General features: G+C 40.3%; 1 protein-coding gene across 1 annotated transcript in view; it reads left to right on the forward strand.

The window, feature by feature from the left end:
* The first annotated feature begins 255 nt into the window (after nucleotides 1-255).
* Nucleotides 256-16163, forward strand: part of ankib1 (ankyrin repeat and IBR domain containing 1) — a 56970-nt gene continuing 41062 nt past the window's right edge. Inside the window, exons 1-5 of the mRNA XM_022246625.2 lie at nucleotides 256-473; nucleotides 10729-11018; nucleotides 11873-12116; nucleotides 13758-13814; nucleotides 15782-15910. Coding sequence (XP_022102317.2) covers nucleotides 10831-11018; nucleotides 11873-12116; nucleotides 13758-13814; nucleotides 15782-15910 — 618 coding nt within the window. The 5' untranslated portion in view covers nucleotides 256-473; nucleotides 10729-10830. The remainder of the gene's footprint in view (nucleotides 474-10728; nucleotides 11019-11872; nucleotides 12117-13757; nucleotides 13815-15781; nucleotides 15911-16163) is intronic.

Raw genomic sequence — 16163 nt, forward strand, 5'->3', positions numbered from 1 at the left:
CCCGACATGTTCTTTTCATTATTTGTACAGTTTGCTCAGGTTACCATCATTCATCGTGCCCACCGCACTATTCTCACAGCCACTAATTTATTTATCAAAATCTAGCGACGGAAACGCGATGCATTTTAAAGCTATTTACCAATTGAAGTGGTAACATCTCAAGCAGAAGTACTAGCACTGAGGTCGGCACGAATCTATCCCATGAAAACGCAAAAGAGTTAGTCTTGACCAGCGCCCTCGGACGAGCAAGGGACGTGTAGTTAAGTTGTAATTGCTGGCGATGTTTATAATTTGGACTTGTAACAAAGGTCAACAGCGGAAGGGAACAATAAGACCGTGCACAGAAAACATTATTGTCAGCTGATTCGGCGGAGCTGAACATGCTGAACGACGCAGTAGGAGTCCTTTCCTTTGTTGTAGTGAGCTAGGTTGGAAATGGACGTGAAATAGTCGAATTTTCTGTCGTGGAAGTGGTACGTATGATCGTTGCTTGGTTGGTTTTAGCATAGAGCTACAAATAATATGTAGAAATACCGTAGGCCTAGACGGTCTATGCGCTTTGCAGCATATGATGCCGGGTACACAACAATAAAATCTATTTTATTTCCACGTCCATGAGAGTATATCAACGCAATCTTATATAATACCATTTGTTAATAATTCTGCTTTTAGCCAATTGTCTTTCCTTTCTATTTCTCGGTTGTGGAAGATTGTTCCTAAACTCAGGCATGTCAGGCTGAAGTTGGACATTTCATAGTTTAGTAGGCCAGTCTAGGCCTATAAAAAGTACTTGGGAAGTGTTTCATATACGGACATGACGGATGCCAATTAAAGCCATCAGAAGGCAAAAACATATCCAGAAAAGTTCAATTTAGAATGGAAAAAACCAAGTCGTTCACTTAGAAAACACAGTTTTTCAGACCAGTCTCGTAGGGTTTGTGCACCGGTGTCAAGTGGCGTATGTATGGAACTCTTTCCAAGTACTGTCACCAGTTACACTGAGCAGTCGGTTGATTATGACAATTGGCAAATGTGCCTGACACATACATAATGTAGGCCCCACTGTACACGTACATGTATGTACATGTACTTGTAACGTGGCATGCATTTACAAAAGGTTTAATTTACCATTTTTACTTAATCACATTCTTGTATGTTAATCATGTTAATGTCAAAATATTTTTTATCATTGTTTTCCACTTCACATGTAGATTGGGTGATAGATATGTGATAGTTTTCATGCTTTTAGCTGATTACCCAGCCATTTGTAAATGTCAAGATATCACATGTATGTACGCCCTTTCAGCAGTTGGAGTTCTGTGTCCCCTAGCTGTGTTTATCGGTCAAGCTACATGTATTTTGCGTCAACAAGCGTCAACAAACACAATTAGCGTCAACAACCTGAAAATGCCCTCTACAGATTTAAAAGTGGTTTTATCATATTTAAGAGACTCTAACACATGCCACTGTATAAACGAAACACTGAAGTTGCGTCCAGATTCTCGCAGGAATACAACGTTTTTCGTGATGTAAGGGCGCCAGCTTTCTTTCCTCTGCTGTCCACGTGAAAACAAGATGGCAGCCAGTCAGACTGCACAAACAGGCCTGATTTTGTCACTCAAATTTCCACACTCAGATATCATTTCAGATAGATATATACATTGAATTTGATATGTAGGAGCCTAATTGAATAGTAAATAAAAAATCTTTGCATAAATATGCTTGAATAACTTGTTGATGCTTTGTTGACGCTCGTTAAAGCTTGTTGACACTAAATAGCATGACCTATGTTTAATACTCGGACTTATGAGGCGTCGGAATAATGACGTGTCGGATTTATGGGTATTTTTTTTCAGCCTCATAGTTCTGATGCTTCAAAGGTCCGATGCCTCATAAATCCAATGTCAGACCAACGAGGTGTCAGACTTAATATGAGGCATCAGTGCAATTGCCTCTCATACATTGAGGTGTGCAGGTCCGCGCAACGCGTCGGCCGCAAGCAAGATTCAACTTTGTTCCCAACTCGTGCCCATGGTACTGATCCAGTTAGGAAAACTAAATCGAGCAGACTCCCTGCACAGGTCGTACAATGGTCCAGTGTTTTTTAATCCAAAATACCACTACATGTAAGAATGATGTATGATACCGCCTGTGGACGAAGTGATGCTGCGTGTCATAAATACATGTAGTACACCATACTTGACACCGGGAACTTATTCCTAGCGCCGTCTTCATACACTCCTAACGAGTGTCAAATCAAACATCGGACTTTCAAGGCATCAGATTTTTTGAGGCATTGGATTTATGCCGTGGGCCGAAAAAAACTGTTGGAACTGTTAAATGCATTTGTCGCACTTATGAGCCATCGGACCTATGAGGCGTCGGACTTACGAGGCGTCGGACTTACTAGGCGTCGGACTCATGAGGCAACGGACTTATGAGGCATTGGACTTATGGATTTTTTAAAATGCTTTTTTTGGACTTACAATGTACATGTGTGAGGCGTCGGAATTATGAGGTGTGGGACTTACGTGTACATGTACGAGCTGACCCTTCCAAAACCACCCGGAGGATTTTTGAGGATTGTCTTGGGTTTGTTAGGGCTACTATTCAGTTTTCACAAGCAAAGTTGCGATGTCATCTTTGGCAGAAACTGACTGTGCGTGGATTTTTGGTTGACAGTTCCTTCCTGTTTCTGGTATTTGTTTGTTTGTATACCGGTAGTAGCCAGTCATTGAGTCAACGTTATGCATTGTTAGAAACATTCAGACTACTGTGCCAGCACATTACAGTACATCCCAAATGTTGAGTTCTGTGAAAAAATAGTTATCAACATGGAAGGATTGAGGTCCGTTTTGGATAATGAAAGGGTCTAACAGTACCTAATCAACAGTGTCTTCATTATACGGCAGGAAAGAGATGATGAAAGTTCATTTTTATAAAAGTGGAAAGCAAAATGGACATGCATCTTCATTTTCAGGCAGCTCAGGGGCACTGTATAACTATAATGGAATAATGGATATGTTTCAGACTTAAAATTCACTTGCATGTAATGACACTTTGTAACACACACAAGTGTACTCTGTCAATTTATATTTGCTTTCCTTAAATTTGGCTACATGTACATGTTAACAGTCCATTTTAATTCTGATGCTGCCAACTTTTTGGCCTTTGCCAACACTGAAGTAGAATGCATTATTCAAAAGAAGGATTTTATAGCCAGTCAGAATTTTTCCTTCCGCCTGGTAAAGCCAAGTTCAAGTGGGTTGGAACCTTCCATCTGCTTCCAAAGATCTTTCCATTGCATAGATAGATTCAACATTCAGTATTTGTTTCAAGGAACATCTGAATACATCTTGAATAAATTGCTCCACCACCTGAATAGAGGCTTTCCGTGGTAGCCATGTTGCAGGGCAGTTGCTTTGTTCCACAGGGAAGCTTCCTGTGGAACAAAAGCACTGGTCTGTAGATCCCTGCCCCAGTAAATCCTTGCATTGCCTATGGGTTCATGTGACTAACTGGTGGAGCTTCCATTTACTGGTACCAGTATGATGGATCCTCTATTTTGTGATGCAGTCGCACCATGCACATGGACCTAATCCTAACCCCCTTGGGTGTTTGTAAAATCATATTGAAATCGGAGATACATGTACGGCTACATGTATATGACACATGAGCAATGTTCGGTCTATCAGAAGTATAAAGCGGAATGTTTTTCTCCTAGTTGCATCCCTACGTTCAGTGTAGCCCATTTGTTCTGATGTCGTGTTGAACTTGTACCGGTACAAATACAGCATGCATCGCACAAGTACATGTATTTATGTTTGTTCTCCGTCTAAACAGCAGTTTGTAGGTCGTGGGAAAATTTTTGAATCATCAGAATACCGTAAGTGGTGTGGATATCCATTATTTATGGAGCGTGTTCAGCCAATAAGGCTGAGATTTCATCAGCACTGTATGGCATGTACATGTACATCCTAGTTTGTGAATGGTCCCATCCCTCCCGTTTGCAGCAGTGGATCTCACTTTACGTAGAGTAAATCATGAACCGTCTATGTACGGTGTACTGGGACAGTTTGTGGGATGCACACATGGATGCATGCATAATTCTGATTATTATACAAGCAAATGTTCTGGTTGTTGGTGCAGTATATTGGCATACTTATAGTTGGGTCTTTCCGTGAGGTTGGGGCACAATTTGTGACGGGTATCCTTGTCACTCCCAAAACTTTTAACACCTGTCATGACCTCTAGAGTAGGTCATTTACTCTGTAAAAATAAAACACACCTCTGTATTCGCCTTGCAAGATGTATAACAATGTCAATTTGAAATCCACATGCAGGGAAATAAAACTCTTCATTTTTATGGAACCCGTACATGTACATTGTACATGTAACAATTGACACTGTCAAAAACCTCATGGAATGAGAGTTACCTGTTTTTTATTACAGGTGTTTACGGGTGCAGTTGGTGTAGTGATTACTACATGAACATTGTAGCTGTGCAGTTGAGCATGACCGCCTCTATGACAAAGGGCTCATGATGACGTACATTGTAAATGTGACTTGGGAAGATACATATCGTGTGCTACATGTACCTTGTACTCTGTTTGGCATGGATGCCTGTTTGTTTGTTGAAAAAATGTATACTATTATCTACGCTTTCCAAAAATACGTGTGGTGTACATGTTAACATGCAGGCATACTACAATAACCAGATGTGAGTATCACAATGAGCATACATGTACATGTAGTTCACAATGCCTTTCCCCTGTCATTTCTTTGCCTGCAAAACCACCTGCATGAATCCCAGTCTTAACATGCAAACAGTCCATCAATCAGGAAAGAGGAGTTTGTAATTGCCTGTGAATGACTAACAGATATTACCTTGAAGTTTTACATGTAAATATCATAATCATTCTTCATAGTATGGTATTTAGGAAAGCATATATAGTGTTTACACTGACATGTACATGTATTGGCCCAAAATAATCATACCGAAGCAAAGCAAATTTCTACAGAATCCAACCAAGATGAAAGAGAACTGTTCAGTGCTCTCCGTGTAGAAATTTGCTGTCTAGTAGATTCCTTTTGATTGAAAGATCGAGCAATGTGTTGGCCTACTGTGCATGACGTGTACCGTTATACATGTACTGTGGTATACATGTACATAGATGCAAACCATAAATAGCACATCAAAAGAGATAAAAGGACCATAATCACACCCTTTGTACCGGTTCATGTAAATGTTGTTTATGTTTTCTATTTGAAGGACAGCTGAGTATCATTTTGGATGAAGAGTTTTTGCCTTGTCATTTTCTTTTGATGTAAAGGCATTGTGGGATTTTGCACATTCCGTTGAAAATAACTCAAGTTTGGGCACACATTGACTTACATGTAGTTTGACATGCAGGTACAAGTACTGCACTGACACACTCATAGTTATTTGTTCCTAGTTGTGAAAATCTCGGCTGTTTTCCATGTACATACATGTGTATGTACACAACAGTTGGTGTGGGGTTGTGAAAACATGAGTCACCACAGCTCACTCCAAATTTGTTTTTGAAACTTTGTAATTGTTCTGAAATGTAGCACTTGGGCAGTTGGGAATTGTTCCGAAATGTAGCACTTGGGAGACAGGGAACATGTGTCCAAGGCATGCTCCAGGTAGCACTCATGAGATCATAAATGAGTCATTTACATGTATGTGTATTACTACAGTGCCATTTGGTAACTGTTCAGAAAGTGTTTGCAAGACGTACAGTAAGCCTAGAGCCTTTCCCCAACCCCAGACCCCAGGATGCATCATGGGGGTAAACGGTAGTTGGATTCCTTGCAGTTCATGATCCAGTTCAGGCATTGGCAGTTTACTAAGACTGAGTCATTCTTGGCAAAATGGAGGAAAAAAGAGGAGTCCTATTCAAAAATTCACTGTGTTACATGTACATGTTTGAACTGTACATGTACCGGTATACTTGTGTACAGTGTGCAGGGGAAGAAGGATTTTGAACCAGTGATGGCATTGTTGGCAATAGGGCAATAGGATTAGAAGAACGTACTGAACATCATGTAGGATCACCATAGATCAATATGGGATATCTTGAAAATAACGCTGGGTCTGAAATTTTTCTGAATGTGGTGGCAAAAGGGCTGTAGTGAGTGGGAGGGATCCACAAATGGATTTCTGAATGCAAAAAAGTGGAGAGCCTTTTTCCCTATGAATTTGGTAGCTCGGCAAAAGTACATGTACTGTACATGTACCCATGCAGTAGAGTATTGAAAGTGCTCAGTACACAGAATCTTGGCATTTAAGCATCATTAAGAGGGAAGACGGTTACTGCGAACAGCTTTACTTTGTGACTTGCCTCACGTGTCTTTGATTGTAAAAATGCATTTGGCAATGTCTCTTTGGACTCTGTGCCTTGCTAATGGCTTCCAGGACGTCTTTTTTTTTAGGCTGAGATTCTATTTTTGTTGCAGTGTTTTTGCCAAGGTTGCACTTAAGCTCTTTCGCATTTTTTAGCACTGCATGCTGTTTGCTATCTCCCCGACCCCACACCCACGGATGTGTTTGGCTGGCTAGCGCAGCGTGTCCATGTGCCATGAAATTGTCGATTTAATCAACTTGAATGCTTCTTCCATTTCACGCTTACTGTTCATGGCTAACAGTTATTGGAATCACTTAATGTTGAGTGGGGTGCATTTCCCATGGAGTTAGACTGGTACTGATATATATACGTATGTAGGGCTGCACTACATGCATAAACGACTGGTTACATGTCTTTGATAACTTTACATAAGACAGAAACCTCATCACAAGAAAAATTAAAATGCCATGCTCGTTTGTTTGGATGTCACCCCTAATTTGCATCCCTTAACCTTTTGTAAATGTTGGATCTGTTGCAGTTGAAAATGCATATATGCACGTACTGCCATCAATAACATGTAACTGCACGTCTCTGAGCAAAATGTGTACGATTTACATTTTTAAATACATCTTACCTGATTAAAAAAATGATCTTAAACAAGGAAAGGTTTTTCCACAGTAACAGTGTGTAAAATATTCCAGGTGAAGTGAAAGCCAAGTATATAAGGTTTGTATCTCGTCATCTGTGGTTCTCCTCTGCTCATATCAAGCTGGTAGCGGTACATGCGTGACCTCTGCAATTATACCTTCATGTGCACTTGTGCCTTGCACAATTGTGGGGACATGTGTTTGTCTTCATGTATTATGTGGGGACCGAAAACGTTGTGGGAACAGAGAAATGTCCACACAACTTGGTCCTGATTGGCCACACAAAAATTTTTGTCTCCTTAATTTTACTTGGTGAATATACTCATCTGTTCATGAACAGATAATGAGTGCGCACGTCCATTACACACAATCTGGGTCAGACAGGATTTTTTTGTTCAATTCAATCCACCTGCTTCGATTTCGATCAGTTATTTGGATTCAGTGAAAGACTTTGATGTGAAGGAGTTTTGACAGGAGATTTGATGTGATCAGAGTTTGACATTGGTAAAGTATCAGTGTGCATGTACATCAACCTTTTATCTCCACAAGTATACACACATATTAGGCCTACCTGTAAATGGAAATTAGAAACGTTGGTCAGTATGCAATGAAACTAACACCACTAACAACGTGCTCTTAATAATGTGATTTTAATCAAGCATATGTCATCGCTCTATTAATCACAAAGGGGCTGGATCACAAACAAAACAAGAGTGTTTTTTGCACATATTACAGTAAGAGAAATACCTGCATTTCGCACCTAGACTACACTTACATGTACATACATGTAAACAAAATCAACGTACATGTACATGTGGTTGATGGCATGTTTATCAGTCATTAGTTATTCAATACACGTAGAAGTACCCTGTTAACAACTCTTGTGAATTCTAATTTTGTCGAAACTTAGAGTTCAGATTTTTTATTTATTTTATTTATTTCTGATGACCAACAGCAGTTACCCGCCACTTACAGGCATCCACGAGAAATAGATAAAATCTCTGAATTAAATAACATACAATGCAAATAACCATAAAATTAATAAAAATTAAAACACTGACATTCCAAACTTGGCAAATTCTTAAGACACCAGTACAGGGCTGAAGAAGAGCAGGATATGCCTGGACAGACAAACAGGGCTCAGTAGACAGGTAGGGTATGCACTTTATCCTTGGTACATGGACCATACTTGTCTCTGAAGTGAAGGAAGTGTTGTCTCTGTGGGTACATACATGTACCGGTATATGCTATACTGCATGCATTGCACTGGGTTTAGACAATATTCAAGGTGGTTTGTGAATTGAGTCAATTAATGTGGAGGAAGGACACAAACTTGATATAAATTTCTTAATTCAAATCCAAATTTTGCTAATTTTGTAGCAGAAGATATAAATGAGTGAAAAACAATACACATGCATCATGAAGATTAATACATCATTGAACCAAATTGTTTCCAATTTGGATGAAAATTAAAAAATTCCATTTAACTAAAAAACCCAGATTTTGTTTTTAAAAAAAATGAAAAATTGCCCACCCTGGTGAGCCATGTCGACTACAGAAATGTTTGATTTGCACATGTGAATGGTGTTCAAAAATATTGCCTGAGCTACCGGTAGACATTCCCAAATTGCTCAAAGGATGCCTGGGGAAAATGAGCGCAACAAAATTTCACAGTTTTTCACTTCACACGTGAAAAACCATCGTTGCTTGATGAGCGCATGGGATAATTGGCTGATCATCAAGATTGCAACCAAAATGACAGAAAACCAACAACATGGGCATTGTTTTCTCAATACATGTATTGGCATTTCTCCAGTTTCATACATGTGAGGATCTCCTGCTTGGACAGTTACATAATCTTCGTGCATTCTGCAGTGTGTACTGTATACAGACTGTATTGTGACAAAGTTTTGTACAAACATGTACAATGCATACAGGTGTTAGCTAAGAGTCCTGTACGTTTGCATACAGTACATGTACATGTACAGTACATTATGCCAGCTTCATGTACACTGTACATGTGTTCTTGTACTGACCTGTCCATTATCGTTCAGGCTTGGCAGTGTAATAACTCTGTACAAATGTATGTATTTCCTCCAGTCTGTTTCCTACACCGGTTTGCATTTTCTTGGTGTGTATAATTTACATCTGAGGAGGGGGACCAGGGTGTGTTTTTATTCCTTCATGGTATTACCAGCAGTATACTGGTACATGTATTTAAGGCATGATAAAGGCACGTGAGTAATCTTTGTCCCAACCGGATAATCTTGCTGTACCGGTAACCGTACATGGTATTTAATATTAGTCATCTTACCCAAAACTTGGAAATTTCTGGCCAGCAGGTACACATGTATACAGCGCGGTACATATTGGGCACATATGGATGACTCATGGGTACGGTGAATAGAACGTGAACGCACAATACCCTTGTTTGCCAGGAGCTTGTCACCTGTAGGGGTAGGCACTAGCACTCTGGAGAATAGTAGATCTGTGGTTACACCAAAAGAAGAAAGAAATTGTCCTGACTTGTTTGGGAAATAATGGACATGTAACAGTAGACTGCCTTTTCTGTGGTTCCGTCTTTTTCCCAAGAAATCCCCAAATGGTTTCTTCCAAGTTAAGCAGGTGGTTATCTGTTGGGTGATAAATTGTCACGGAGAGGTGTTGATGGTGAAATTAGGCATACATGTACCGATACCTGCTGTTGGCAAAAGAGTAATTTTTTCCACCTCATTTGCAGATGTGTTTGTTAATTTGTAACAAGTAGTCCTGTTTATTGAAAATGTCAAGAAATGGAAGAGCATACGGTGGCTTTGCGTGACTCCACTCAACCGGGTCAATAATTACTGTTCCTAGCAGGTGGTTGTCTGGGCGACGACCATAAATAACACAAAAGTTTTATGCGGTATGGCTTCCTAAAACCATTTATGTATAGGGGTTGCAGCCAGCGGCGCTGTGTCTGCGTGTAGATACATGTATATATATAGAATATTTTCCTGTCTGGAAAACCTCCTTGAGTCTCAAAGCCTATTTTAAGAGGAGGAAAATGAAAAGATTGTTGGAAAAAATAATTTTTCAGTTGAATACAATTTGCACAAATACATACATGCATACCATAGTCTGGAATCAGCACATCTGGCATTATATTGCCATTGAAGCAGAGATAACATCTCTACCTTTTAGTTTCTTTGTGTTGTTTTGTTCAGCTGTAATTAATGCATAGTGTAAATGTGAACACTGATATTCTTCACTGTATAGCGGTACTTTGCCATACGTGCACACTGTGCCATGCTGTCACTTTAGTTTCTCATTAATAATGTCACAGACGTGTGGGTGAGTACAAGAGCATATGGTGTATATGTAAATGTACGTCCATGTCTTCCAATTGTTATATCACAGCGGGCAGTATTAGATAACAGTCTTTGGTCACCAAGGAAGAAGGTCATATTTTCTGGAAAGAGATAAAATATTCTGTAAACTGAATCTTTGGCGATCTAGGAAACATGAGTAATACATGTACATGTGTACCGTGAGCGGTGTTACTCATAGACATGTGACTCATGCCATGGTTGACATTTTTCAAGAACCAGACATGCTCATCTGATTGATGTCTTTCTGTGAAGAAATCCCCCAGTGAGGGTTGTGATTCACAACTGAAATTCAAAAGTTCAAATTTGTTTTCTGCACGTTTGATTGCCTGCTCGATTACGTAGAAATCCATCGGTTGAGGAGTTGAGCTGTGGTGACAGCGGAGCCTTCGAATGCCAGTCCCGAGAGGCTATTCAGGAAGGTTGAGGTGAACGGGGTCACACGCCATGGGCAGCACGTCATCCAAGTTTCGCAAGGCGCTGCACGCCGGCGACGAGAAGCTGGCTGAGGAGTTGTACCACGGGAGCGTGGAGTTCCAGAAAGCCTTTGACCCCAACACGTCCTATGGGGAGAATTACAGCCACAACACGCCGCTGCACTATGCAAGCCGACATGGAATGCACAGATTAGTTAGGTAGGTGCATCTTGAAGCTGACATCGTTGGCTATAAAAACCTGTAGAGGTGATGGCCATATTATGTCTAGAACCCTCTTGTCAGGCCTATAGTGGTATTACAGGCATAAACATGTACATGTACATACATGTATACATGTATTTACATGAACATGTACCGTACTGCACATGTTTACACAGTATGCAGATGTGCTTTCCAAGAACTGGGGGCCAAGGCAGGAATTTCTGCTGCTAGAATGTATGAAGTAGCAAGTGGCAATGTTAGATGAAATATTGAACCTGGTTATACATGTACATGCACTTCGTATATTCACTGCTTAATTAGTGGTTAAAGAATGTCTGAATTCAGAAAGCAGATATTGTGAGTACGAGCTACTGTCTTTTTATATTGCTTCCCATTATGCCCAGCTTGAATATGTACATGTACCAGTACATGATGATACTGACACAACCAAAAATTAGACTTGGCATTTAACCCCAAAAGGTTGCATTTCTCCTTGATGTTTAGAACAAAAGATATATATATTGCACAGTTTTCTAGCATGGGTTGGGTAACAAGACACAGCATTTTTGTTTGGCGTCTACATTTATCATAAATTTTAAAACAAGCTTGTAGGATAACCACTTGAACTCCAGTTCGCTGGAAACCTCTCCAAATCTTCAAAAAAACCAGTTGCAATTTTAAAAATACTGTCAAGAGGCATCCAACCTCACATACATGTACATTGTAGAGTCCTAACAACTGTTCCTTAAGCATGTGTATAAAATCTGGCCAAATGTGCCCCGTGGACTTTGAGTAGTCTTTAAGGTTAGGCTTGAGGTTGCTGTTAGCTCTTGTTACCTGTCTCGTCACAGGATTTTCATGCAGCGGCACAGCGGCAATCCCAACAAGCGCAACAGTGACAACCAGACGGCGCTGCATTGCATCTGCATGGAGGAGCAGATCCGGCCGCCGTCCACCTACAGCTACTCGCAGTACTACTACTCGCAGCCGCCAGAGAAGAAGCGGCTGGAATGCCTGCGGTTGGTGCTATCATGGCGGGGCATCACCATGGGGGAAGGAGAACGCGAGCAGATCCAGATTGACGCGGAAGATGAGGTACATGTAGGTTGCATAGATTTGGCAGTCTATATTCAGGGTTGCATATATGACTGAATCTCACAAAATGAGTCTTAGGCACAATTTTTTCTTTTTCAGAGTTTGGATTGCAATTGACTGACGGACTATACTCCTCACTTTGACTCCTCACTCAGTTTGACATGTGCTGATGAATGTGGAAATCGTGGTTGTGAAAATGTTGATGGTCCTTATTGGTTTTCCCTTGTGGAAAGTTTCTGTTGTGGAGTCTGTTAATCAGAAATGGCTCTGGTGACTTCTCCCTTATTTTGTTGGTTCTGGTTAGAATGTTTCAAATGGGTATAGTACGCACCGTTCAAATGTTAAAGCTGTTCTCCAGCCACGTATGGGCCTCAAGCTGGACCAGGAGAGGGCGCTATTTGCTTAGCAATGGAGGCTCCTTTGGTACTGAACTGCTCTTAGTTGGTTCACAAACGACTATGAAATGCACTTGTCACGGTTGCATCGCTACCAACAAAATAAAAGCTCCCGACCAATGCGGCTTTTTTCAACCAATGATGGAGTGCTTCTGCTTGAGGCAGATACACGTACCAGACGCTCTGAACACAGGTTGTTTCCAGGTTCTAAGTGTGTCGCACATTTCCATCTAGGTGTTTTTGTCCATTGGGCAGTGACTGTTATGACAGATTTAATTGAAATTGTGCGAAACGTGATTGGGTTTCCAGTCCTGGTAGTGTTACAGAAACTGAGGCGGGGTTGGGGAGGGGTAGGAAAGGGAGCGGAAGGAGGAGGGGAGGACGAGTACAGGGATGCATGTGACTCAGTCATTCGATCTTGTGACTCACGAGCTGTGACCTTGGGCAAACCACTTCACCCCTACATGTACACGTACTTGCCTCTCTCCACCCTAGAGTACCGTATTAATGGGAATCTGTGGACGGTTGTTGTGTTTGATGAGCCGTGTGTGCCTGATATGGCAGCAGTACGCTGTATCTCCCCTGGGAGCTTAAATGGTTAAAGTTTGTGGTTTGATGAAAACGGATATCCTTGGGTAATTTGGTGCTACATGTATGCAATGCAATCATTATCTTAAAATGTACAGGTAACCTTGACTCATCATTTTTAAAAGAGTCCATGCAGTGCACTTATCATCAATGCCTCATGTCAAGTACACTTCTGTAAAACACACATCAACTACATGTACGAACATGTAATATGCCACCAATCCTTTTACCCACGTGATTATAAATTTCATCATTTTTTGAATATGTATACGTATACTGTTTTTGGCAGTAAATATTTGTTGCTGAAGGGCAGCTAAGAAAAGATCCATAAATTTTCTTAACAGAGCAGAATTTTTATTGACGTTTTGGGAAAATTCAGCCTAAGCATGATGTCTAACTGATGGATGTGTGGGCAACTTGTCACACTTCTCAAAAGAATGAAAAAATGTACTTCTTGCGATACATATAGCTGGTATTTTTTCCTATTTCATTTACACTGCAAAAGCATTCCTTATTTAAGGGACTGGATTCACTTGCTTGTACGGTGTATGAATATTTCCAACCATGCACTATCATGCCGACATTCTTTTGGCAAATTCTGAAGGAGAACTCTTGTGGCCAAACTTTGAATAATGTTTGACATTTGTTAAATTTTCAGGACGGTAACACCGCTTTACACTATGCAGCAGGATCTGGCTACCTCTCCTTGGTTGAGGTAAAGTTACAACTTGTCATATATATGCATGATGTATGTACGTATACATGTAAGTGATGTAAAATATAAATTAAGGAAGCACATTAACTACATGTATTTATGTGTACATCGCTCCTCCAAAATGACGGCAGAAATCTCTCAATTTGGCATAATTATTAGAATGTCTGACGACAGTTTGAAAAATGCAGTATAGCTAAAGTAATCGGCATCTGTAGCAGTCCCATGGCATTGGAAGCATAAGTAGAGATAAAACTTTAATGCACAGCATGTGAACGATTCATGAATAAAATACAAAGAATAGATATTACATGCATGTATATTTACATGTTAAATACAATGCCACAACTGCATCATGTACATGTATGTATGTACTTGTACATGCATGGTACATGTACATGTACATGTACAAGTTGTTCGCAGCGTGTACATGTGTATATATCCTGATGCACATATCAATCTTGGTGTTGTGAATTGCATCTGTTTGCAAAAAAGGTGGCATTGCGACGGCAAGTCTGTATTCGCTGATCGTTTACAATTGGTCTTGCATTTCAGTGCAGTGTGCTTTGAAATGTAATGTGTTGTGATGCCTGTTTCATGCACATGTATATGTATCAACAGGTTTAGTGCCCTTTGCTTTGTGTGCTATCCTTATACTGCATGTACTATTCATCTGGTGCTGCTCCCTGCTGTTCTTTGTGTTTGCTGTTCTTGTCTCCCCTCATGTCTCTGCATTTTGCCTTGTGCAGACTGTCTTCACCTGGACTTTATAGGGGTTGTTATGAAAGCTAGCCTTTGGTTTAGTTCTTTGCTTTATGTAAACTGCAGTAATCCTTACTATGAATACTGCCATTTCAGATAATGACACAAATTATCTGCCGTGTCCTGTACGTGTACTGTATAGTATGTGTGTGTTTGTGTCTAGGTTGTCATACATGTATGGGCACACAGATGGGTTGTTGAATAGGATGACATCTGAGCTCTTTTTGTTTGGTTTTACTCCCCGTTTTTTGTCTTGTCTTAGTAGACCTCCTGTAGACCTAAGGAACTCACAATCAGTGTTGTAGTCGAGTATTTTTCTGAGTACAGAGTACTGCCGAGTAAATTGGCTCGTATCTGAAAGTCCAAGTACTTTACCGGCCGAGTACAAGAACTGATTTTCAAGTACGAGTACTTCTGTGTATGAGTATGAGTATTTGTTCCTTTGAGTACAAGTATTTGTTCCTCCGAGTATATGAGTATTGGTTCCTCCGAGTACGAGTACAAGTCAGAGTACGTTAAGTCTGGGTAAATAGTCAAATTTGTGTGTCAAAATGTTTAAATGAATATGAACAATGGATCTACAAACCTTTTTGCAACTGATTGTTTTTATTAAAATCTGCCATAGCATTCCGAAATCAGCATGCTTAGGTGGTCGCAGATTATATTAAGTCCCCCGGCTCAGAAACAAAGTGTAACACCTTAAACTCTGTGTGATTATCATGCCAACCAAAGAACAAGTAAATAACATTCCGGAACAATGCTTGTTGTCTGTGAAGATCAATTGTCTTGAACCGTTGTATTCATTGACTGTCACAGGATTTAAAGGATTTTTTTATTGAGTACTGTTAATCGAGTACAAGAATTGTTGTTTGAGTACCAGTACTTGGAAATTTTAAATTTCTTACTTGTACTAATAGTACAAGTAAGAAACGAGTATTCTGAAAGCAGTACTTGAGTAATACTCAAGTACAAGTACCGTGTACGAGTACTATAGGATTGCTCGCATAACAAGGATTGCTCGCAATCCTTGTTATGTCTGTCATTGTCTGTCTTGTTTTGTGTCAGCTGCTAGTCAGCTGTGACAAGACCTGGCATTGCTTCCAAGTAGCCTCTGGTTTGTAGACTGTTTTCTGATCTCCGTGGAGGAGCGTTTATCCCTGTTAGGGTCAATTCTGATGTGCTTTGTAATGCCTCCTTTTTTCGACCAGATGTTGTTGGAGCATAACGCGTCAATGTTTGTTGAGAATGCCGACAAGGAGACGCCGTGCGACTCTGCCGAAAGACATCAGCACGTAGTCATTGCTCAGCTCCTGGAGTCCAAAATGGTCTTCTCATCGGTCAGTGCAGTACTTCTCTGCTAATCATTTTTAGGCATTGAGGGGGTTGAGAATGATAGCTTCCCTACATTGTACCATCGGCCCATATTACCTTAGTTTATTTTCCAGTCTTTTTCATGCATTTTCTGTTTGTCTAATTTTTTATGACGGGTTTTCATGCCACCTTTACTGGCAATCTTTCGTTATTGGATGATCTCAGGTTTCTTGTACTTTTAAGGAACAGTTCCACAAATCAACATCATTTCAAATTCTG

Source organism: Acanthaster planci, linkage group LG03 (assembly GCF_054643075.1).
Source record: "Acanthaster planci isolate LZ-2023a linkage group LG03, COTS_SCS, whole genome shotgun sequence".
Lineage (NCBI taxonomy): Eukaryota > Metazoa > Echinodermata > Asteroidea > Valvatida > Acanthasteridae > Acanthaster > Acanthaster planci.